Source organism: Ranitomeya imitator, chromosome 2, assembly GCF_032444005.1.
Source record: "Ranitomeya imitator isolate aRanImi1 chromosome 2, aRanImi1.pri, whole genome shotgun sequence".
Taxonomy (NCBI): domain Eukaryota; kingdom Metazoa; phylum Chordata; class Amphibia; order Anura; family Dendrobatidae; genus Ranitomeya; species Ranitomeya imitator.
In genome coordinates, this window is record NC_091283.1 from 380,391,027 (window position 1) to 380,415,781 (window position 24,755).

The following is a 24,755-nucleotide window of genomic DNA, read 5'->3' on the forward strand; positions in this document are numbered from 1 at the left end:
ATTTATTCTTAACGGTGATGGCGTTAAGACCCCTGTAGTCTATGCATGGACGCAATTCCCCACTCTTCTTCTGCACGAAGAAGAACCCTGCCCCAGCAGGTGACACTGACTTCCTGATGAACCCTCTTGCCAGATTTTCCTGGATGTACTGTGACATTGCCTCCGTCTCCGGGAGAGATAGCGGATAGACTCGACCCCGGGGAGGCTCAGCACCAGGCAAGAGGTCAATAGGACAGTCATAGGGGCGATGGGGCGGAAGGGTCTCCGCCGCCTTTTTGGAGAATACGTCTGCATACGACCAATACTGCTTGGGGAGAGAGGAAAGATCTGCGGGTACCTCAGTTGTAGCTACCTGAACGCACTCCCTCTGACACCTACCCCCACAAGATTCACCCCATCCCAGAATTCTGCCTGAGGACCACTCGATATGAGGAGAGTGGTACCGTAGCCAAGGTATTCCCAACAGGACTTCATCAATTCCCTCTGGAATGACGAGCAGAGAAATAATCTCCTGATGAGATGGCGACATGGACAGAGTAAAAGGGATGGTCTGGTGAGTTATCTGTGAGGGCAGAGTCGACCCATTCACCACTCGTACCGTTACAGGTTGAGCTAGCATAACCAGAGGTATTGCGTGGCGTTGGGCGAAGGCAGAAGACATAAAATTGCCCTCCGCCCCAGAATCCACGCAGAGCTCTACCGAGTGGGAGAATGAGCCTAAAGTAATTGTCCCCTTAAAGGACAATTTAGAGGCAAACGTCGCCGTGTCTAGTGTACCTCCACCTACGACCACTAGACGCTGACGTTTCCTCGACCGCTGAGGACATCTGGTGGCTAAATGTCCAGACTGCTGGCAAACATGACAGACCCTGAGTGCACAAGCAGTCCGGGACTTAGGTCCCACTTGTGACACTTCCCTGGCCTCATGTGACTCAGGAACCAGGACCGGAGATTCCAGAGGTTTGGCGAAAGTAGGAGCCAGCCGAAACCTCTGCCTACACTGGGCTCGCTGTAACCTCCGCTCGTTAAAACGGAGGTCAATTCGAGTGGAGATTGTTATTAACTCCTCCAGTGTGGCAGGAATCTCCCTAGAGGCCAGAGCGTCCTTTACATGGTCAGCCAAGCCCCTCCAAAATATGGGGATAAGAGCTTTATCCGACCATTCCAGCTCAGATGCTAAAGTGCGGAATTGGACGGCAAAATTACTGACCAAAGACTCACTCTGAGTTAATGCCAGCAGTTGGAGCGCAGTGTCATGGGTGACTTGAGGTCCTAAAAAGACCTGTTTTAAAGTGCTCAAAAACAGAGGAGCACTTTGCACCACATGATTGCCACGCTCCCACAGCGGCGTAGCCCATTCCAATGCCCTGTCCGACAATAGAGACACAATAAATCCCACCTTAGCCCGCTCTGTGGGGAAACTTGCAGCCAGAAGCTCGAGATGAATAGAGCACTGACTCACGAATCCCCTACAAAATTTGCTATTACCAGAAAATTTTTCTGGCAGCGGGAGGCGAGAAAATGTCGGAACAGGGGTGGCAATGGACAAAGTTGCTGCAGCCACGCTGGCAGCCTGTACAGCAACTGCGGTAACATCCACAGCTGGAGTTGCGCTCTCGAGAGCCGCCAACCTACCCTCCAGCTGCTGTATATACCGCAGGGATTGCTGTTTGTCCGTCATCACTAGCCAGACCCTGGCGCTAGTGTAATGTTAGGGCTAGCGGAACGCACCAAATAATAAGACTGATAGTGTACGGTGCGTTCGTAGCCCGGGGTCCACCGTGCAGAGATGGAACCTGCTGCTGAGTAATGACGGACTATATGGCGATACTCATAAGTATACTCGCGTGGGTTAAACTTCACCCAACGAGAAGGAAGCGATCCTGTTGCATCACAGGATCGCGGTACCTCACATAGAAGGCGAGCAAGCAGTCAGCGAACTTAACCCCAACTAGGATTGAAGTCCGATTAGACCACTTGCTGACACAACACCGCAACAGGGTGTGTTAGGCAACTCTTATAATTAGAGCACCGAAGTGCGAACTGTGCCGTGCTGGCAGGCACCACTAAGCACCCAGACGTGGGTCAGGAAGCGCACTACTGGCGCGTGGCGCCGCACTGGCGGTCACAGCAATAGACGCTGATACGTGTGTGACACGTTGAGTGATTTGTCGGGCGCTAGATAGCAGCCATACTCCGTACGCGAACAGTCATACAATAGGGTAGGGGTATTTAATGAACGACTTGCACTCACAACAAACACACGTATTCAATTGTACACTAGCGCATGGCCGTGCGGTCATGCGCAGTTTATATAATTGCAGGACAGGAAGTGGCCACAGAAACTTTGCCCTTCCAGGGCCTGCCAAGAGGACCAATGGAATGCGTTGCAGAGCCAGAGCACATGACCCTCGATCTCCAACGGGAGATCTTGCTCTGGGCATGCTCAGTGTGCGCAAACAAGGACTTAGTCCCAGGGTAGTCCGCTCGCCGCTGACCAGCACTGACTTTAATGGCAGGAGCTGAAGAAGCAGCAGTAACTCTCTGTACAGAGTGAGAGCGAGCAAGACACTGGGAGCGGCGTCCCTGCTGAGCAGACTCCACGGCGGCTGGAGGAGAATGGGAGACCGCAGCGGAGACGGATCGAGATTCCCCCTGTGCAGCAGAGGAAACTCGACTCCTAACAATAAATGACCCCCCCCCTTTGTCACCCCCATAGGTAGGGACAATAAAAAAATAAAGAAATTTTTTTTTTCCACTAATGTTAGAATAGGGTTAGGGTTAGGGGTAGGGGTAGGGTTAGGGGTAGGGTTAGGGGTAGGGTTAGGGTTAGGGGTAGGGTTAGGGTTAGGGGTAGGGTTAGGGTTATGGGTAGGGTTAGGGTTAGGGCTAGGGTTAGGGTTTCGGTATGTGCACACGTATTCTGGTCCTATGCGGATTTTTCCGCTGCGGATTTGATAAATCCGCAGTGCTAAACCGCTGCGGATTTATGGCGGATTTACCGCGTTTTTTTCTGCGCATTTCACTGCGGTTTTACAACTGCGATTTTCTATTGGAGCAGTTGTAAAACCGCTGCGGAATCCGCACAAAGAAGTGACATGCTGCGGAATGTAAACCGCTGCGTTTCCGCGCAGTTTTTCCGCAGCATGTGTACAGCGATTTTTGTTTCCCGTAGGTTTACATTGAACTGTAAACTCATGGGAAACTGCTGCGGATCCGCAGCGTGTGCACATACCTTTAGAATTAGGCTATGTGCACACGGTGCGGATTTGGCTGCGGATTGGCCGCTGCGGAGTCGCAGCAGTGTTCCATCAGGTTTACAGTACCATGTAAACATATGAAAAACCAAATCCGCTGTGCCCATGGTGCGGAAAATACCGCGCGGAAACGCTGCGTTGTATTTTCCGCAGCATGTCAATTCTTTGTGCGGATTCCGCAGCGTTTTACACCTGTTCCTCAATAGGAATCCGCAGGTGAAATCCGCACAAAAAACACTGGAAATCCGCGGAAAATCCGCAGGTAAAACGCAGTGCCTTTTACCCGCGGATTTTTCAAAACTGGTGCGGAAATATCTCACACGAATCCGCAACGTGGGCACATAGCCTTAGGGTTAGGGTTGGAATTAGGGTTGTGGTTAGGGTTGTGATTAGGGTTATGGCTACAGTTGGGATTAGGGTTAGGGGTGTGTTGGGGTTAGGGTTGTGATTAGGGTTATGGCTACAGTTGGGATTAGGGTTAGGGGTGTGTTGGCGTTAGTGTTGGAGTTAGAATTGAGGGGTTACCACTGTTTAGACACATCAGGGGTCTCCAAACGCAACATGGCGCCACCATTGATTCCAGCCAATCTCGTATTCAAAAAGTCAAATGGTGCTCCCTCACTTCCGAGCCCTGACGTGTGCCCAAACAGTGGTTTACCCCCACATATGGGGTACCAGCATACTCAGGACAAACTGCGCAACAATTACTGGGGTCCAATTTCTCCTGTTACCCTTGTGAATCTAAAAAAATGCTTGCTAAAACATAATTTTTGAGGAAAGAAAAATGATTTTTTATTTTCACGGCTCTGCGTTGTAAACGTCTGTGAAGCACTTGGGGGTTCAAAGTGCTCACCACATATCTAGATAAGTTCCTTGGGGGGTCTAGTTTCTAAAATGGGGTCACTTGTGGGGGTTTCTACTGTTTAGGCACACCAGGGGCTCTGCAAACACAACGTGACACCCGCAGACCATTCCATCAAAGTCTGCATTTCAAAAGTCACTACTTCCCTTCTGAGCCCCGACGTGTGCCCAAACAGTGGTTTACCCCCACTCATGGGGTATCAGCGTACTCAGGAGAAACTGGACAACAACTTTTGGGGTCCAATTTCTCCTGTAACCCTTGGGAAAATAAAAAATTCTGGGCTAAATAATTATTTTTGAGGAAAGAAAACGTATTTATTATTTTAACGGCTCTGCATTATAAACTTCTATGAAGCACTTGGGGGTTCAAAGTGCTCACCACACATCTAGATAAGTTCCTTTCGGGGTCTAGTTTCCAAAATGGGGTCACTTGTGGGGGGTTTCTACTGTTTAGGCACATCAGGGGCTCTGCAAACGCAACGTGACGCCCGCAGAGCATTCCATCAAAGTCTGCATTTCAAAACGTCACTACTTCAATTCCAAGCCCCGGCATGTGCCCAAACAGTAGTTTACCCCCACATATGGGGTATCACCGTACTCAGGAGAAACTGGACAACAAATATTGGGGTCAAATTTCTCCTGTTACCCTTGGGAAAATTAAAAAATTCTGGGCTAAATAATTATTTTTGAGGAAAGAAAACGTATTTATTATTTTCACGGCTCTGCATTATAAACTTCTATGAAGCGCTTGGGGGTTCAAAGTGCTCACCACACATCTAGATAAGTTCCTTTCGGGGTCTAGTTTCCAAAATGGGGTCACTTGTGGGGGGTTTCTACTGTTAAGCCACATCAGGGGCTCTGCAAACGCAACGTGACGCCCACAGAGCATTCCATCAAAGTCTGCATTTCAAAATGTCACTACTTCACTTCCGAGCCTCGGCATGTGCCCAAACAGTGGTTTACCCCCACATATGGGGTATCAGCGTACTCAGGAGAAACTGGACAACAACTTTTGGGGTCAAATTTCTCCTGTTACCCTTGGGAAAATAAAAAATTGCAGGCTAAAAGATCATTTTTGAGAAAATAATTTTTTTTTTTTATTTTCATGGCTCTGCGTTATAAACTTCTGTGAAGCACTTGGGGGTTCAAAGTCCTCACCACACATCTAGATTAGTTCCTTTGGGGGTCTAGTTTCCAAAATGGTGTCATTTCTGGGGGATCTCCAATGTTTAGGCACACAGGGGCTCTCCAAACGTGACTTGGTGTCCGCTAATAATTGGAGCTAATTTTCCATTTAAAAAGCCAAATGGCGTGCCATCCCTTCCGAGCCCTGCCGTGCGCCCAAACAGTGGTTTACCCCCACATATGGGGTATCAGCGTACTCAGGACAAACTGGACAACAATATTTGGGGTCCAATTTCTCCTATTATCCTTGGCAAAATAGGAAATTCCAGGCTAAAAAATCATTTTTGAGGAAAGAAAAATTATTTTTTATTTTCATGGCTCTGCGTTATAAACTTCTGTGAAGCATCTGGGGGTTTAAAGTGCTCAATATGCATCTAGATAAGTTCCTTGGGGGGTCTAGTTTCCAAAATGGGGTCACTTGTGGGGGAGCTCCAATGTTTAGGCACACAGGGGCTCTCCAAACGCGACATGGTGTCCGCTAACAATTGGAGCTAATTTTCCATTCAAAAAGTCAAATGGCGCGCCTTCCCTTCCGAGCCCTGCCGAGTGCCCAAACAGTGGTTTACCCCCACATATGAGGTATCGACGTACTCGCGAGAAATTGCCCAAAAATTTTATGATCCATTTTATCCTACTGCCCATGTGAAAATGAAAAAATTGAGGCGAAAAGAATTTTTTTGTGAAAAAAAAGTACTTTTTCATTTTTACAGATCAATTTGTGAAGCACCTGAGGGTTTAAAGTGCTCACTAGGCATCTAAATAAGTTCCTTGGGGGATCTAGTTTCCAAAATGGGGTCACTTGTGTGGGAGCGCCAATGTTTAGGCACACAGGAGCTATCCAAACGCGACATGGTGTCCGCTAACGATGGAAATAATTTTTCATTCAAAAAGTCAAATGGCGCTCCTTCCCTTCCAAGCCTTACCATGTGCCCAAACAGTGGTTTACCCCCACATGTGAGGTATTGGTGTACTCAGGAGAAATTGCCCAACACATTTTAGGATCCATTTTATCCTGTTGCCCATGTGAAAATGAAAAAATTGAGGCTAAAAGAATTTTTTTGTGAAAAAAAAGTACTTTTTCATTTTTACGGATCAATTTGTGAAGCACCTGGGGGTTCAAAGTGCTCACTATGCATCTAGATAAGTTCCTTGGGGCGTCTAGTTTCCAAAATGGGGTCACTTGTGGGGGAGCTCCAATTTTTAGGCACACGGGGGCTCTCCAAACGTGACATGGTGTCCGCTAAAGAGTGGAGCCAATTTTTGATTCAAAAAGTCAAATGGCGCTCTTTCCCTTCCAAGCCCTGCCGTGCGCCCAAACAGTGGTTTACCCCCACATATGAGGTATCAGCGTACTCAGGACAAATTGGACAACAACTTTCGTGGTTCAGTTTCTCCTTTTACCATTGGGAAAATAAAAAAATTGTTGCTAAAAGATAATTTTTGTGACTAAAAAGTTAAATGTTCATTTTTTCCTTCCATGTTGCTTCTGCTGCTGTGAAGCACCTGAAGGGTTAATAAACTTCTTGAATGTGGTTTTGAGTACCTTGAGGGGTGCAGTTTTTAGAATGGTGTCACTTTTGGGTATTTTCAGCCATATAGACCCCTCAAACTGACTTCAAATGTGAGGTGGTCCCTAAAAAAAATGGTTTTGTTAATTTCGTTGTAAAAATGAGAAATCGCTGGTCAAATTTTAACCCTTATAACTTCCTAGGAAAAAAAAATTTTGTTTCCAAAATTGTGCTGATGTAAAGTATACATGTGGGAAATGTTATTTATTAACTATTTTGTGTCACATAACTCTCTGGCTTAACAGAATAAAAATTCAAAATGTGAAAATTGCGAAATTTTCAAAATTTTCGCCAAATTTCCGTTTTTATCACAAATAAACGCAGAATTTATTGACCTAAATTTACCACTAACATGAAGCCCAATATGTCACGAAAAAACAATCTCAGAATCGCTAGGATCGGTTGAAGCGTTCCTGAGTTATTACCTCATAAAGGGACACTGGTCAGAATTGCAAAAAACGGCAAGGTCTTTAAGGTCAAAATAGGCTGGGTCATGAAGGGGTTAATCTATGCCTGATGAAGAGGCCTGAGTAGTCCCGAAAGCTTGCAATTTGCTACCATCTTTTCAGTTAGTCATTAAAAAGGTATCAACCACTGAGGACTCTTAATTCTAAATATTTTTTAATCAACTGATTAACAAGGTACAAAAATATATATCTTTCCTCACCCAATTCACAAACTCTTTGGCCACCTCGCAAAAAAAGCGGTAGTATTAAGTCAACACAATGCCTTATAACTGCTTCTGTGCATCATGGTTTTTTTGGTTTCAAGATTATAAATACTTGAAACATGTTCTATCTTCTACTTCTTCCACTAAGTAATGATTAGAGATGGGACTTTAGTTCCATCCAGATGAATTAACAAAATACAGGTAACAAATGCACTTTCATACTTTCATGACCAGTAGAGGAAAAGTAGAGTGAGGAGGTACCCTGCTGATCAATTGTCATTCGTGATCCATTGCCCATAAACACTGGAGTTGCTTCCATAGAAAACATGTTAGAATGTTGGTACTTTGAAAAGTCAATGCCATCAAAGATCTTGAATTCAAATCCACGTTTAATAGGCATCTTCTAACTTAAACAGAGTTGTAGATCTTCTTAGAGACAGTTCACATCACTGATGGAAGCCATCAAGCCAGTGATGTGATACTTTGAAATCTTCTGGGGATATTTCTAATTGTGGTGCCATTGCAAAAGCAAATTCTTGAATATCATACCTGCGCATAACCAAAGCCTTTGCTCTCCTGTCAGCAACCCATTCACAGATCATGTCTTCCAGCTCAGGAAATAATGGATGCCAACGTGATCTACACTCATGCTTTTTAGCATTTCCCTTGCACACCTATTGACTGAGGTTATCATACTTTGCTATATTATGCTTTGCAGAAAGCATTAAGATTTTCACCCTGGAAGTTCTCCACAATTCATTTCTTGTACTAAATGGAATAGCTCTTTCTTTTAGAACTGCTTTGTCTATGGGTCAAAATGTACAGAATATTTCTTGTTCCTCTGCTTTACGGTACATTGAGTACTGTACTGCAGTAAATGGTGGATGTCTATTCAACAAGAAAAGCATGCACCACCAAAAGAATCACAATCCCTAGACCCCCTTAGGCCCAAATCAATTAGTTGGCAAGTGCCAATGGTGCATGGGTTCTCGTTCACAGAGCTGCGTCACTCCTGTCAAAGACGTATCACTGTCAAGTCACACCTGCACTGCAGATACGTTCTACTGCAGCCAAGTGTAGTGGTTGGCTCCCCTTGATGGCTAGAAGCAACCATAATTCTCAGGCTACGGAGTGGAGTGATGACAACGGAACTATGCAATCTGTGCGAAAGCCTGGCACTGGTCAACTCTTATTATTGTGTGATCTTGTGAGTGCAATTCTTTTCTTGGTGTCTGCTTTGTTTTGGGGGTGTCTTAAAGTCAGAACAGAAACGTTGGGGACCCCTAAGAGAGTGCCCAGTTTGCTTCTTAACATGCCTAGACTCTGTCACTTCTCTGCATTTATAATAATAATAACCTTCATTTTTATGTAGCGCTAACATATTCCGCAGCGCTTTACAGGTTGCATACATTATCATCGCTGTCCCCAATGGGGCTCACAATCTAAATTCCCTATCAAAAATGTCTAAAAATGAACCATAAGGCGCTGCTTAGTTGCTTCAGGTGAATAAGCAGCAAATATATGGACGAAATCACTCCCAATCGTCCCAGAAGTGGTTAATCAAAGAAAACTACATGTGATATTTGCGCTAAGTTCACCTATATGAAGCCATAAATAGTTAAAATACTAGGAAATGTCATAAACAAGGTTCCCCATACAGGACTGTGATTAACAAGATGTGTTTACCTTAATATCAAAGAAAAGGAAATCTGTGTCCAGTGCTGACATGTGGAAAGGTCCTTCACTCATGTGCTGAAAGGTTGGTATCTGAAGCCTTCTCTGAATTTCTGTTCCGGAAATATCCAATATGTTGCAGAGCAAATAGTAGTATAGGAGACGCTGTCCCGGCCGGTGACTAGCGTGCTCCCCCAGAGCTTGGTAACTGCCGTGCACAGGCAGTGGCGGTCGCTAGTATAGAGCTGAAGCCGACAAGGTGCAGGACCTTGTGTGACGTCACAGTCACGTGATGTGTACACGTGACCAGCTGCAAAGCTGCGGAGCTACGGAGCTACGAATAGCACACAGGACCAACTAATCCTACGCGTTTCAGAGTCACTGACTCCTTCATCAGGGATGGTGCTGTGTGCAAGATGTGTGCTTTATATAGCGGGCCGCCTTTTTTTTTTTTTTTCTTTATTTGCTCATTGGATAAAAGCAAACAGTTCTATCTCAGTATTTAGACCGTGGGGTGCCAAAGTATTCAGTTCAAATATGTACCTCATTTCTTCTCTTGACATTTGGTGAATAAAGTTGCCACCTCTCCAGTCTTTTTTCACTATTTTCAATCCAGTGACTAAGATGTCCTCAAGTGAACCCCCGTGATATTTGGCAAAATGTTGAGATAAAGGGTGTTCCGAGAATTTTTTACTAATGTTGCACAAATGTTCTCTAATCCTTACATTCATAGGGCGAATAGTGCGACCTATGTACAATTTCTTGCAAGGGCACATAATACTGTAAATAACTCCTTTAGTGGAGCAGGTGATGAAATCTTTAATATTAATTACTGTTGACTGATTGGAGATGGAGATTTTTTTTTGTGCCTAGTTTCTTACATGATAAGCATTTTTTGCATGGGAAGAAGCCATTGGGGCGTTTTGATAAAAAATGATGATTTTTTTCTTCTTTCTCCAGAGGTCTACATATCGTTGGGGCAATTAGATTCCCCAAATTTTTTGCCCTTTTGAAAACGAATTTTGGACGCACTGGTAGTAACTCCCCAATTATCTTATCCTCTTTGAGTATGTTCCAATGTTTATTTACAATCTTGTTCAGCAGTCCACTTTTAGAATTATATTGCATTATAATTGGAATCTCATAATCTCCCCATTTTTCTCCATTCATTTTTTCTGACTTCTTTTCTATCTGCATCAGGAACCTTTCCCTCGGGTGTTCTCCAACCTGTTCCTTAGTTTCTAACAGGAATTTTTTGTCATATCCTTTAATTACAAATTTCTCCACCAGGAGGTTTGCTTCCTTATTATAGTCGTCCAGTCTAGAGCAATTTCTATGTGCCCTGATAAATTGGCTCTTTGGAACATTGAGAAGCCAACTGGGAAGATGACAACTGTCCAAGGCTATATAGTTTCCAGAATCAGTGGGTTTATGATATATTTGAGTATGTATTTTGTTGCTATCAATAAAAATTCTCAAGTCTAAAAAATGTATTTCTTTATTATTTATAACTGAAGTGAATTTTAAAAAGTAATCATTTGTGTTTAAGTGTTGAATAAAATCATTTAATAAAATGGGGCCCCCGGACCAAATAAATATGATATCGTCAATGAACCTCTGCCATAGGACCAGGTTCGCCCGTAGCTCACCCCCGCTGAAGATGGTTTCTTCTTCTCACCTCCCTACGTAAAGGTTGGCATAACTAGGGGCGAACCTGGTACCCATGGCAGTACCCCATTCCTGGGAGTAGTAGTCCGCCCCAAATTTAAAATAATTGTGAGTGAGTATAAAATCGATACAATCTAGAATGAAAAGATTCTGATCCCTGGGTGTCTGGCTATTCTTTGACGCAGATAGAAAAGAAGTCAGAAAAAATGAATGGAGAAAAATGGGGAGATTATGAGATTCCAATTATAATGCAATATAATTCTAAAAGTGGACTGCTGAACAAGATTGTAAATAAACATTGGAACATACTCAAAGAGGATAAGATAATTGGGGAGTTACTACCAGTGCGTCCAAAATTCGTTTTCAAAAGGGCAAAAAATTTGGGGAATCTAATTGCCCCAACGATATGTAGACCTCTGGAGAAAGAAGAAAAAAATCATCATTTTTTATCAAAACGCCCCAATGGCTTCTTCCCATGCAAAAAATGCTTATCATGTAAGAAACTAGGCACAAAAAAAAATCTCCATCTCCAATCAGTCAACAGTAATTAATATTAAAGATTTCATCACCTGCTCCACTAAAGGAGTTATTTACAGTATTATGTGCCCTTGCAAGAAATTGTACATAGGTCGCACTATTCGCCCTATGAATGTAAGGATTAGAGAACATTTGTGCAACATTAGTAAAAAATTCTCGGAACACCCTTTATCTCAACATTTTGCCAAATATCACGGGGGTTCACTTGAGGACATCTTAGTCACTGGATTGAAAATAGTGAAAAAAGACTGGAGAGGTGGCAACTTTATTCACCAAATGTCAAGAGAAGAAATGAGGTACATATTTGAACTGAATACTTTGGCACCCCATGGTCTAAATACTGAGATAGAACTGTTTGCTTTTATCCAATGAGCAAATAAAGAAAAAAAAAAAAAAAGGCGGCCCGCTATATAAAGCACACATCTTGCACACAGCACCATCCCTGATGAAGGAGTCAGTGACTCTGAAACGCGTAGGATTATTTGGTCCTGTGTGCTATTCGTAGCTCCGTAGCTCCGCAGCTTTGCAGCTGGTCACGTGTACACATCACGTGACTGTGACGTCACACAAGGTCCTGCACCTTGTCGGCTTCAGCTCTATACTAGCGACCGCCACTGCCTGTGCACGGCAGTTACCAAGCTCTGGGGGAGTACGCTAGTCACCGGCCGGGACAGCGTCTCCTATACTACTATTTGCTCTGCAACATATTGGATATTTCCGGAACAGAAATTCAGAGAAGGCTTCAGATACCAACCTTTCAGCACATGAGTGAAGGACCTTTCCACATGTCAGCACTGGACACAGATTTCCTTTTCTTTGATATTAAGGTAAACACATCTTGTTAATCACAGTCCTGTATGGGGAACCTTGTTTATGACATTTCCTAGTATTTTAACTATTTATGGCTTCATATAGGTGAACTTAGCGCAAATATCACATATAGTTTTCTTAAATTCCCTATCAGTATGTCTTTGGAATGTGGGAGGCAACCAGAGAACCCGGAGGAAACCCACGCAAACACGGAGAGAACATACAAACTCTTTGCATTTAGAAGTTACTACTCACCTGGGCGGTTATCTGTAGTAATGTCCTCTTTACACCGCTCATCACCCCTCACATATGTCTCTGTAGTATTAATATGGATCAGATCTTTACCCTGAAACAAATATTGTAAAAGTCACAGATGGAGATGGAGAAGTCACATCTGTGATCAGCACTAATCCTGCCATGTCCACCGTTCCCATTACATAAGTATAAAACATATAATACTGGTGGATAAAACAAGACTGAAAAAAAGACCTTCACAGCCGTCTACACATCATAGGGGAGATCTCATGACACTTTCTCTCCATCTACCTGGTGATCCTGAGGAACATTGGGGTTTTCTTGTCTACAGTCCTTTGGAAGAAGAGGATGTGGACATCTCTCTGGTGTTGTCCTCTTACTGGATAGAACTGGAGGAAACACATATAGGGACCAAATTCATTCTTTACATACAGATAATTATAGGCCGTGTGTATTTAGTCCTATTACCTGGTGATGTGAGGGGCTGAGGAACCTCCATCATGACGTCCTTGTTCAGATCTTTGTGTTCTTCTAAATACTCCCACTCCTCCATGGAGAAATAGACGGCGACATCCTGACACCTTATAGGAACCTGACACATACAATGATACCGTCATCCCCCAATCCCTCCATAGCATTACTGCATATTGTCCCAGCATTCCCAGCAGTGTCACCTCTCCAGTCAGCAGCTCAATCATCTTGTAGGTGAGTTTTAGGATCTTCTGGTCATTGCTGTCCTCATGTATCAGGGGGTGAGGTGGAGGCCCAGTGCTTGGGCTCAGGGGTCTTCCCAATCCCTCAGACACAGGGTCCTGACAGCGCTCACTAGAGGTCTTCTTCACTACTGTGTAATCCTGGTTATAGAGAGACACATTAATAAACCTCACTTCAGACATTTCCAGAGTCCTCACTTCTCCAGTTATGTCCATCTGTTATTCCCATAGATAAGAATGATGTAATGTGACTTCATCAGAATCTCTCACCTCTCCAATAAGCCGGAAGAGGATCTCTAGGGTGAGGTGTAATATCTTTGTCGCCATCTCCACTGAGAGGATCCAATATTGTAGAGACTTGCAAGGGAAATCAAAAAGATCCCAAGTATTAATAGAATTATTAGAGAAATTAAGGGAAACAAGAGGAGATTGATAGTACTTTCGCTCTTGTTAAGGACTGGAACTGCTTTTGCCACTAATAGTTTCTATTGATTACATGTTTGAGCAGGAAAAATAGAAACTGGTGGAGAACTCAAGCATCATTGGATATGAAATGGCAGTGAATTGTTAATGTTAATTTCACTATATCTATTATATTACACCATCTGAGAGTTTTCCTGCATATTTATCTACAGGTAAAAACTATATATTTTAGGCCTCACACAGTAACAAGAAGTTTCTTGCTCACAGTCGGCAGCTGAATATGTTGTTCATAGATTCATCTTCCAATTTGCTCATTAATGTCTCCCATTACATTCAACGAATTTGGCATTACTAACACTGCAAGTTCTAGGTTCACAAATATGTAGTACTTGATGAGGACAAATTGTTCAGTTTATACTAATAATAAAGAGTCACAAATTTCATATAGTTAGGTTTACAATGAGAGGTACTGTAAAAACATAATGTTACTTACTTGTGTGATACAGCCAAAAAATGGAGAGTTGTCGAAGCAAGCCCTTGTGATAGTCTATAGTTAGTCCCAGTTAGTCTAATGCAGGCTCTTCTGCAAAATACTGGACACTCCAAGATTGAGCTAACTCCAGTTAAAGCGAACCTGTCAGCAGGATTGTGCTCAGTAAACTACAGATAGTGTCAGGTTGGCCCCATTATACTTATTAAAATGATACCTTGGTTGATGAAACGCGTCTTGTGGTTGGTGTTTAATCTGTATTTGCAGGTTCCAGTTATGGAGATTTTCGTGGTCCTGTGGGCTGGGCTTTATGTGGTGCTCTGCTTACATATTCATCTGTATGGCTTATGACAGGTCACTGATCCCTCACTGACCTGCCCCCTATTTTACATACTGCATAGGATATTGTGTGGGAAAAAAAAAATTAACATTTATCACGTAGACGACAGCACCTGCGCTGTAGTATGATACAATCAATAGTATGTATATATAGTATTGTGGGGGAAAAAAAATCTTCATCAAACTGGTGCCGGCGGCCACATGTTCCGATAGACACTACTGCGAAGGCGCTGCCGCCATTTTGCTACAGGAAAAAAATTGGCTCCATCAAGATGGCGGCGCCTGCCCAGTATCATCTATTGGAACGCAATAGATGCTACTGCGCCACTGCCATTTTACTAGAGAAAAACAATTATTGGCACTACTGCGAAGGCACCATTTTGATGGAGCCAATTTTTTTTTCTCTAGAAAAATGGTGCCGGTGAACATGATAGATGCTACTGTGCAGACACGGCTGCCAGCGCCATTTTTGTATATAATTTTTTTTTCTCCCCACAATACTATACATTTGACTAAATTATGAATGAATATATGCATATTGTCCATTATATTATGCTACAGTGCAGGCATTGGTGTGATAAATGTTAATTTTGCTTTCTTTCCCCACACAATATTCTATGCAGTATGTAAAATAGCAGGCAGGTCAGAGAAGGACCATTGACCTGTCAGAAGCCATACAGATGAATATGTAAGCCAAGCTCCCCATAAAGACACCCCACAGGCCTGCCCTGGGAGCACAAGAATCTCTTTAACTGAAAACTACAAATAAAGATTAAATAACAACCACAAGAAGGATTTCATCAACAAAGGAATAATTGTAATCAGTATAACGGCGCCGATCTGATACTGTCTGTAGGTTACTGAGCACAATCCTGCTGACAGGTTCCCTTTATAGAGTTTGTCAGCACAAAATAACTTTAAACCAAGCACAGATGCTCAGTGCACCCATTAGATGGCGGAACAATTCAATGCTACTTCCCACATACTTGATTTCTGTCCTCCTCTTATTTGATTGACAGTTCTAGCTTTACAGTAGTGAGAAGAGGGTGGAAATAGATAACAAACAAGTGGGTGATGAAGTCCAGCTGCACTCATGGTGCAGAAGCACCAAACACTTGTCTGATGCCCAGCGGCTTGTCCTCACTTGAACCCCTTGGGTGAAGGGTCTTCCCCTGCATGCATGCATAGGGAATGTTCTATAAGTCACTGGCAGCAGTTGGGGAGTAGTCACCAGGGACTGTCCATTTTGACAAGTCACCTGCTTGGTCCTCGGTCAGTTTATAAACAAAGTTTTTCTACGAAACGGCATAGCATTTCAGATTCAAATATACAAGGCTGGAATCAGGCTGTGGAGCCAGAGTCATGGATTCAGAGCCAATTTTGGTGGAGTCGGAGGTTTGGTTTACCGACTCCACAACCCTGGCAAGGCTGTGGAGTCAGAATCATAGCCCATTTTGATGGAGTCGGTGTCATGGAAATTGAGGAGTCGAAGTCAGAGGTTTGGCTTACCGACTCCACAGCCCTGGCTGAAATCATACAAGGGTCTGGGCAGGATGTAAGCTGCAGATATTGGGTCAATATGCTGGTAAATATTTTTAAAATGCTGTCCGGCCACCTTATTAAAAGCAAAATTACTATGAGAAAATTAATTTATATCCTCCTAGGAGCCGCCGCTTTCAATCACAGGGGTGTGCATGGAGTGGTTACAGTTACTGCTCACTATACTGCGAGTGTAATCACACAACGCCACTTTGAATCAAACCTCACTCTGCAGCGTGTATCTGCAGAGCGAGCAGTGAATCAAAGTGTCGGGGTGTGATTACAGGTTAAATTCAGTCTTAAAGATTTTTGCCCAAAGTTGTGGGCTGAAGGCCTTTGTCCGTACCAGGATAATAATAATAATAATCTTTATTTGTATAGCGCCAACATATTCTGCAGGGCTTTATAGTTTTAGGCTATGTGCACACGTTCAGGAATTCATGCAGAAAATTCCTGTGGAAATCCGGACATTTCTGCCAGATTTCCGCATGAAATCCGCATGCGTTTTTTGCGCGTTTTTTGCGTGGTTTTTGCGCGTTTTTTGCGTGTTTTTTCCCGGAAATTTTCCAATGCATTAGACAGTGGGAAAACCGCGAAAAAAAACGCAAAATTAATGAGTAGGTTCATTATTTTTCCGCAATGCGTTTTTCATGCGGAAAAACGCACATCATGTGCACAGAAATTGCGGATTTCATTAAAAATGATAGGATGCTTAATTTATGCAGATTATTTGCGGTTTTATAGCGTTTTTATAGCACAAAAACGCTAAAAAACTGCAAATAATCTGCAACGTATGCACATAGCCTAACAGTTTCAAACACAACAGTCATAAGTAACAACGTTAACAATACAAAAATTAAAGCGAAATAAGACGACCCTGCTCATGAGAGCTTACAATCTACAATGAGGTGGGGGAAATGCACAGGTGTGTATTTACAATGATGTATTTACAATGATGGTCCAGCCATCTTCAGGGGGTGGGGGATAGATGGGGATAGTGAATGGGCTACACACACAAACATAAAATGACTTTGATTAGTGAACGTGATAGGCCGCTCTGAACAAATGTGTTTTTAGGGAGTGCCTAAAACTATGCAAATTGTGGATGGTCCTAATATCTTGGGGTAGAGCATTCCAGAGTATTGGCGCAGTGCGGGAGAAGTCTTAGAGTCGGGAGTGGGAGGTACAGATCAGTGCAGAGGTTAGTTGAAAGTAGTTTGCAGAGCGCAGCGGTCGGTTAGGCCGATAGACCGAAATGAGGGAGGAGATGTAAGGGGGTGCCGCACTGTGGAGAGCTTTGTGGGTGAGAACAAGTACTTTGAATTGTATCCTGTAATGAATGGGCAGCCAGAGTAACGACTGGCGAAGAGCGAAGAGGATTAGTCCAAAGCATCTTTTTAATTGGTTATGTAAACCTGAAAGCCTCGACCATGTTGGGCCAAGGTTATCTGTGCTTGAAATTAACCGTATACAGTGTGACCGGAAAAACTTCAATCGGTCTCCAAACCACTTACAATGATAGGCAGTAATTCCAAAATTCAATACCTTAGGGGAAAGCTTTGAACATTTTTTCACTCCTGGGAAACCCAGATTACCTTTCCTAGTGTAAGGCTGGTTTCAAATCTTTACTGTTCTCAGCTCCTACTTGGACCTTAATGCCCAGGCTGACAGGGGGTCTCCAGACCTAAACTTGGAAAGCTCACACACCTATGAAGATGTAAAGTTGAAATCATGAGACCCGTGGCCAGTCCGTGCATTGTGGTTAGAGTATGGATCGCAAAATGCAAATGTGTGAAACTGGACTATAAGTAAAAAATCTTATTGATGTGTGATTCTTGGTGCCATACAGTCTGAAAAAGGTGTTTGATGGCGAGGGTATCTCTTTTAAAGGGGTGTATAATTAAAAGTGAATAAGACTAATTAGGTGGCCAGGTAACATGGTAGTCTTAAATATACGGTAAGGTCAGGATCTGGCTAAGATAGGCTGCACACCTATAAATGACAATGACCGCATAGTCACACCTTCTAAGTCTATGTGATCACTGTGTTATACAGGGGCTTCTCATAAAATTAAAATATCATCAAAAAGTTAATTTATTTCAGTTCTTCAATACAAAAAGTGAAACTCATATAGAGTCATTACAAACAGAGTGATCTATTTCAAGTGTTTATTTCTTTTAATGTTGATGATTATGGCTTACAGCCAATGAAAACCCAAAAGTCATTATCTCAGTAAATTAGAATACTTTATAACACCAGCTTGAAAAAAATGATTTTAACATCCAAAATATTGGCCTACTGAAATGTATATTCAGTAAATGCACTCAATACTTGGTCGTGGCTCCTTTGCATCAATTACTGCATCAATGCGGCGTGGCATGGAGGCGATCAGCTTGTGGCACTGCTGAGGTGTTATGGAAGCCCAGGTTGCTTTGATAGCAGCCTTCAGCTCGTCTGCATTGTTGGGTCTGGTGTGTCTCATCTTCCTCTTGACAATATCCCATAGATTCTCAATGGGGTTAAGGTCAAGCGAGTTTGCTGGCCAATCAAGCAGAGTGATACTGTTATTTTTAAACCAGGTATATAAAACACATAAACAAATCAATAATAAAAGGTAAATAGCTGGATCTTTTGGAATTATTTTTTTATTAGCAATGCTTTAATCAGAATGTGCAGAGAGCAGCCCCTCACACATCCACTATTCCCCCCACATCTTGGAAGTGGCACCTTTTGTGAGGTCAGTTGCCTGATATTATCTGTATTTGTGCCCACCACACCTTCTGAGGTCGGCGAAGTAGACGCAATGACACCACTATATCACCCCAGGGGCAAACAGCACGGAATAGTCAGCGCCTATAGTGGAAGGAGGGGGTCTGCACTGTGTGGTGGGGTGCTCTGTGGGGGACAACATACTGTGTGAGGGCAATATGTGTCCTGTGTTTGATAGTTCAGAGGAAAAGTGAAAAAAAAAACATTACAGATATTAGAATGCAGCAACAAAAATACATCTAAACACCTTCAGCATCGAGGGGGTTAATGTCCCCTGCGCCCAGTAATGGGGAATCTCCAGCACCTACCTCCACCTGCAGAGCCGCACACCACATATATGGCTGTTCTGTGCGCACAGGACCTGTGATGAGGTCACAGGAGGGGAGGAGTCAGGGGTCACATGATCAGGGGCCTCAGTGTATGCAGGGCTCTGCTGTACTGGTTGAGGCAGAGCCGTGCGTATGGAGTGGAGTTGTGTGTACGCGAGGTGTACGGAGAGGAGCCGTGTGTGTGTACAAGGTGTACGGAGCGGAGCTATGTGTTTATGCAGCGCCCCAGAGATCTGGTCGTTGCAGTATGACACTCTGCCACAAAGGGGAGTGATGGTACGTCTGATGGCACTGAAGGAATTCTACTGACCAGGTATCACCAGCACACATTACACTTCACACTCCGGCCACTAGGGGGAGAAAAAGGCTTTATTTATTGGGCTACTCCTCACACTGGTAAAACTAGGGGTTGGATAGGAAGTTAGTCAGAAGCTGACTGGGTTGGATTCAGGCAACATCCCGTGGCAGGGGGTGTTGCAGGGAGAAGACACAGGGGGGTCCCTGTCAGGCGTGGGAACCTGGCAGGTGCCTAGCGAACAGAGCAGAACGTTACGGAACCGCGCCTGCAAACCCCGCGGTGGTATCCTAAGAAAGTGACACGAAAGTGACAGGATATTGTGGAACAGTGAGAAACGAGATCAAGCACAAAGGAGAGCCAGTAGGAGTCGTGCCGTGAGACCGAGGCAACATCCTGCTGAGGCGCGGAGCCGGTCGCCGGAACACCGCGGGAGTAACTGACTCTAGGCCTTACTTCGAACTCCACAGGATAGTTCATTATAGGATGGCTCTCTACCTAAAATTTCCTACGAAGACATAGGGGGCAACGCATGGAGAGGGGCGTCTCTAGGGTCCCGGAAGAGCTCCGAGCCTTCCCTTCATACGGGTGCGTCCTAGCCATAACATACTGGGGGACGAGAAACTAGTAACATCTACAACCTCCTACTCTCTGGACTCCCCTCTAGCACTCTGGCACCGCTCCAATCCATCCTACACTCTGCTGCCCGACTAATCTACCTGTCTCCCCGCTATTCCCCAGCCTCTCCCCTATGTCAAGCCCTTCACTGGCTTCCTATCGCCCAGAGACTCCAGTTCAAAACCCTCACAATGACATACAAAGCCATCCACAACCTTTCTCCTCCATACATCTGTGACATGGTCTCCCGGTACCTACCTACACGCAACCTCCGATCCTCTCAAGACTTCCTTCTCTACTCCCCTCTCATCTCTTCTTCCCACAACCGCATCCAAGACTTCTCCCGTGCTTGCCCCATACTCTGGAACGCTCTACCCCAACACATCAGACTCTCGCCTACCATAGAAACCTTCAAAAAGAACCTGAAGACCCACCTCTTCCGACAAGCCTACAGCCTGCAGTGATCCTGAAGTTACTGAACCGCCGCGCAACTTGCCCTACCCTCTCCTAGTGTTTCATCACCCATCCCCTGCAGACTGTGAGCCCTCGGGGGCAGGGTCCTCTCACCTTATGTACCCGTGTGCCTGTTATCTGCTCATGTTTAATGTATTTGTCTATATTTGCCTTGTATTCACATGGAAAGCGCCATGGAATAAATGGCGCTATAAAAATGTATAATAATAATAAAATAATAATAATAATAATCTGGAACAAGCGAGAGAGAATTAGAAAGAACGAACGAATGAGAACAGCAGTTGTGAGGACTATTCCGAATGCCCAGCAGGGTAGCACTACAACACACAGGCGCTAGTGGTAGGCACTGATTTCCACTTGCAAAGAGAACTCTGGAAGTGCCCATCGGACCGGCCGGTCTCAGATAGCCCAGTTAAGCGTGCTCTGGATTGGGGATCCTGAAGTCTTCAGTAAAGAGGTAAAGAGACTGCAACCTTGTGTCCTCGTTATTGACTGCACCTCACATCATCACCTTCCACCTAACTGGGAAGCCCTGGGGACATACTTCACCTGTGGGAAGGTATACCATCCAGCTGCCATTCCATCACCCCAGCGGACCCCACAGCAGCGTCGGTCACCCTGACCGAACACCACAGGTGGCGTCACGAATCCCTGACAGACTGTACCACCTTTATTGGACGCCCCTTAGCAGGGTCGCGGACCGGGTCTAGCCACCGTGACAGCCTCAGAACCGAACCAGAGAGGCCCGGTACCGAGAACTCGTGGCCCTGTGTCTGGGGGCGCTCCATTTACACGGTGTATGGAGGGGAGCTGTCTGTGTGTACAAGGTGTACAGAGCAAAGCCGTGTGTTTACGAGGTGTATGGGGCAGAGCTGCATGTGTACGACGTGAACGGAGCAGAGCGGTGTGTGTGTGTGTGTAAAGGTGTACGGAGCAGCGCTGTGTGTTTACAATGTGTATGGAGCAGAGCCTCGTGTGTGTATGAAGCAGAGCCATGTGTGTACGACGTGTATGCAGTGGAGCAGAGCTGTGTTTACAACAGGTGTGGAGTCGTGTGCGCAGGGCCGGCGTCAGCACCCGGCGCACCTGGGCAAATGCCGGGGCCCTGGGGAGAGAGGGGGGCCCACTCATGCTGTCATAGATACAGCTGGGAGAGCAGAGCAGGAGATAACATGCTCTCTCCGCCCACAAAGTCACTGCTGGCTGCGTTCTCTTAACCCCTATGTGTCAGCTCTGACACAAGCATCTTCTTACTCAATCAGTGCAGCCAGGCAGGCACACATAGGGGTTAAGAGAAGGCAGCCAGTGTGACATTGTTTGTGGGCGGAGAGAGCACGTTCTCTGCTCTGATGGTCCCTGGCTGGCTGCCTTGCTGCTGAAGTTATGAGGCAGATTCAGGAGGAGCTCCTAGTCCTACCAGTGCCTGAGTGAGTGGCGCTGCTATATACTACGTGGGCTGCTATATACTACATGGGCTGCTATATGCTACGTGGGCTGCTATATACTACATGGGCTGCTATATACTACGTGGGCAGTGTTATATACTACATGGCTGTGTTTATATGCGATCATGAATCGGGGTATGTGTTAAAGGGGGGGCCCACTGAGACTCTTTCGCCCGGGGCCCTCAAAAACCTGGAGCCGGCCCTGCGTGTGCGTACGATGTGTATGTAGCAGAGCCGTGTGCAAAGGACATGTATGTAGCAGAGATGTGTGTGCGTATGTGTACAGAGCAGAATTGTGTGTGTAAAATTTGTACAGAGTGGAGCAGTGTGTTTACGATCTGTATTAAGCCTTGTGTGTGTAGGTGGTGGTCGGGTTCTTGTATTTTCCCCTGATGACATCATTCACATTATTATTGAAACAGGGTGCATCATCTCAACGACTGGGACTGATATAGACAAGGACTCAGAGAAACAGGGTCATAGCAACACACCAGGACACGTATGACCCTACTCCTGGGAAAATGCATGCAGCTCCAACTTCTCCCCATGCCTCTGTGTACCTGTTGCTTGGGCACGTTTACAAGTGTCATATTCAGAAGGATGCAAGTTCCTCACATGAACAGAGCGGTTGAAAGAATGCCCACAGTGCAGAAGAGTGAGCACTCGAATACAGATGGCAACCAGAAGCATGGACTCCAAGATGACGATGGCAGCGGTTGAGAGAACGACCGCCTATCATGGGCATGGATGGTACCCAAGAGTGCAAAAATGTGTCCAGCCCCCAAAGGTGCCGGCCAAAAGAAGTATGTGCACTGCAGCCAGGATCCAGCCCAGAGTGGGAGGTGCGTACCTGAAGAGGACATGGCGCAATGTGACACGCAGCCCGTCGAGTGGAAGACTCGAAAGGCAAGAGGTGTGGCCGAATGTGAAGGCGCCGGGAGTGAAGCGTGACACGGTGGTTGTGTCAGAAGTCCAGCCCAGGAGTAGGCGAAGTCAGCTTCTGTTTGTTTGCAAAAAGAAAAAAATGACTAATGGAACCTTTTATTTGGCAGTAAGGCCTGTGTTTTCTCTCCCTTAACAGGAAGGAGGGAATGTTTTAGGACGCCCTCGTGGCTGGAAGAGGCCTGCTTGTAGAAATTGTGTTAAGGTGAAGACTTTAATATAAGGACTGTATCCCCATCCTATGGCGCATGGACTGATGGGGGACAAGGGACTGTACCCCCAAATGACTGTGTCCTGGTCGTGAGGACCAATGTTTGGGGAAGGGGATTGGATGATCAGATGCTCAGGCCAGGTCAGGAACCTTGAGGACTGTGGCCTTGGACAGGAAGGGCTGCTGCTGTGTGGGCCTGTGATTCTCTGTTAAATATGGACATAGACACTTTAGTCCAGGGTCCCAACCTAGTGGGGCCAAAGTCATGCAAACCCTAAGGAAAAGTATATACACAGATATTAACCTACAACAAAAAACCACAAGTGGTGCACACCCCTGGACTGAACTACATGACCAAAACTAATTGTATCTCACTCTATGTTCAACCTGGCTTAGACAAATAGTGAGACTACGACATAGGAATTATATGGCCCTTCAGGAATAATAGACACCAAAGACAAAAAGGGGTAAATTTAACAAGAAATCATAAATATGATTTATAAAATACTGATATTAAAGGGACTCTGTCACCTGAATTTGGCGGGCTCTCTGTCCGGTCCAATGGGCGGTGTTTTCTCTCCTTTCATTCACCCCTTCCTTTCCCGCTGGCCGCAATATTATCTTGAATATGAGTCTCTTTCCTCTGTAGTTCACGCGTGCGCAAGGCAATCTTGCCTTGCGCACGCGCAGTATGCTTTGCCCAACTGCGGGCAAAGCCGAAAGGCATTAGTGCGCATGCGTCGCCGCACTATGCCCCGGAACACAGCAAAATACTTCCGGGACATAGTGCAGCTGTGCAGCAAGATTATAGCCAATGATGGGCAGCACAGGATCCGTTGCTGAGCGATTTTCCGACGCACAGAAAAAACGTTTCTATGTGCGTTGTCTCCGCACAACGGACAGCAATTTTACGACGGATCCAGTGCAAGACGGATGAAACAGAAGGCCATCCGTCACAATCCGTTGCTAATACATATCTATGAGAAAAAAAGGATCCAGCAGAAACATTTGCTGGATCCGTTTTTTTCACAAAACGACGCATTATGATGGAAAAGAAAGACGGAAGTGTGAAAGAGGCCTTAACCAGAAGGTGGAGGAACCCAAGGACTCCAACATCCATCTTGATGTAGTCATGGAGGAGTGGTAGAGGATTCCAGTGGCAACCTGTGAAGCTCTAGTGAACTCCATACCAAGAGAGTTAAGGCAGTGCTTGAAAATAATGGTGGCCACACAAAATAATGTCAATTTCAGCAGAATTTGGCCATTTTCACTTAGGAGAGCACTCGCTTTTGTTGCCAGTGGTTTAGACATTAATGGCTGTATGTTGAGTTATTTAGAAGGCACACCAAATTTACACTCTTATACAAGCCGTACACTGACTAGATGGGGTGCATTAACGAGAAAAAAATTAACTTTGTCGAATTTGCCAAATGGCTGCAATGAAACAAAGAGTGAAAAATGTAAAGGGGTCTGAATACTTTCCGTACCAACTGTATATATCTTCAGTGTTGTCCCAGGAAAAGATATAAAATATTTACAAAACTGTGAGGGGATATATTGTATATACACTGACAAGCAAAAGGGCAAAAATGTTTTGAACGTTTGACTTTAGGACTCCATATCTCACCATCCACTATGTCTTCGAACATGAGACTACCATAATTTTATAGACAATCATATTGG

The 24,755-nt window shown here is 44.8% G+C and overlaps 1 protein-coding gene and 1 long non-coding RNA gene across 2 annotated transcripts in view; one reads left to right on the plus strand and one right to left on the minus strand.

The window, feature by feature from the left end:
• Positions 1-17,698, minus strand: part of LOC138664046 (gastrula zinc finger protein XlCGF57.1-like) — a 40,199-nt gene extending 22,501 nt beyond the window's left edge. Inside the window, exons 1-6 of the mRNA XM_069750460.1 lie at positions 17,585-17,698; positions 13,469-13,555; positions 13,160-13,339; positions 12,954-13,077; positions 12,777-12,874; positions 12,486-12,576 (exon numbers count right to left, since the gene is read on the minus strand). Of these exons, the coding sequence (XP_069606561.1) occupies positions 12,486-12,576; positions 12,777-12,874; positions 12,954-13,077; positions 13,160-13,339; positions 13,469-13,525 (550 nt within the window). The 5' untranslated portion in view covers positions 13,526-13,555; positions 17,585-17,698. The remainder of the gene's footprint in view (positions 1-12,485; positions 12,577-12,776; positions 12,875-12,953; positions 13,078-13,159; positions 13,340-13,468; positions 13,556-17,584) is intronic.
• LOC138664059 (uncharacterized) overlaps positions 11,883-24,755 on the plus strand; it is a 205,456-nt gene continuing 192,583 nt past the window's right edge. The window contains exon 1 of the long non-coding RNA XR_011318287.1: positions 11,883-12,247. This is a non-coding gene — a long non-coding RNA (uncharacterized lncRNA). The remainder of the gene's footprint in view (positions 12,248-24,755) is intronic.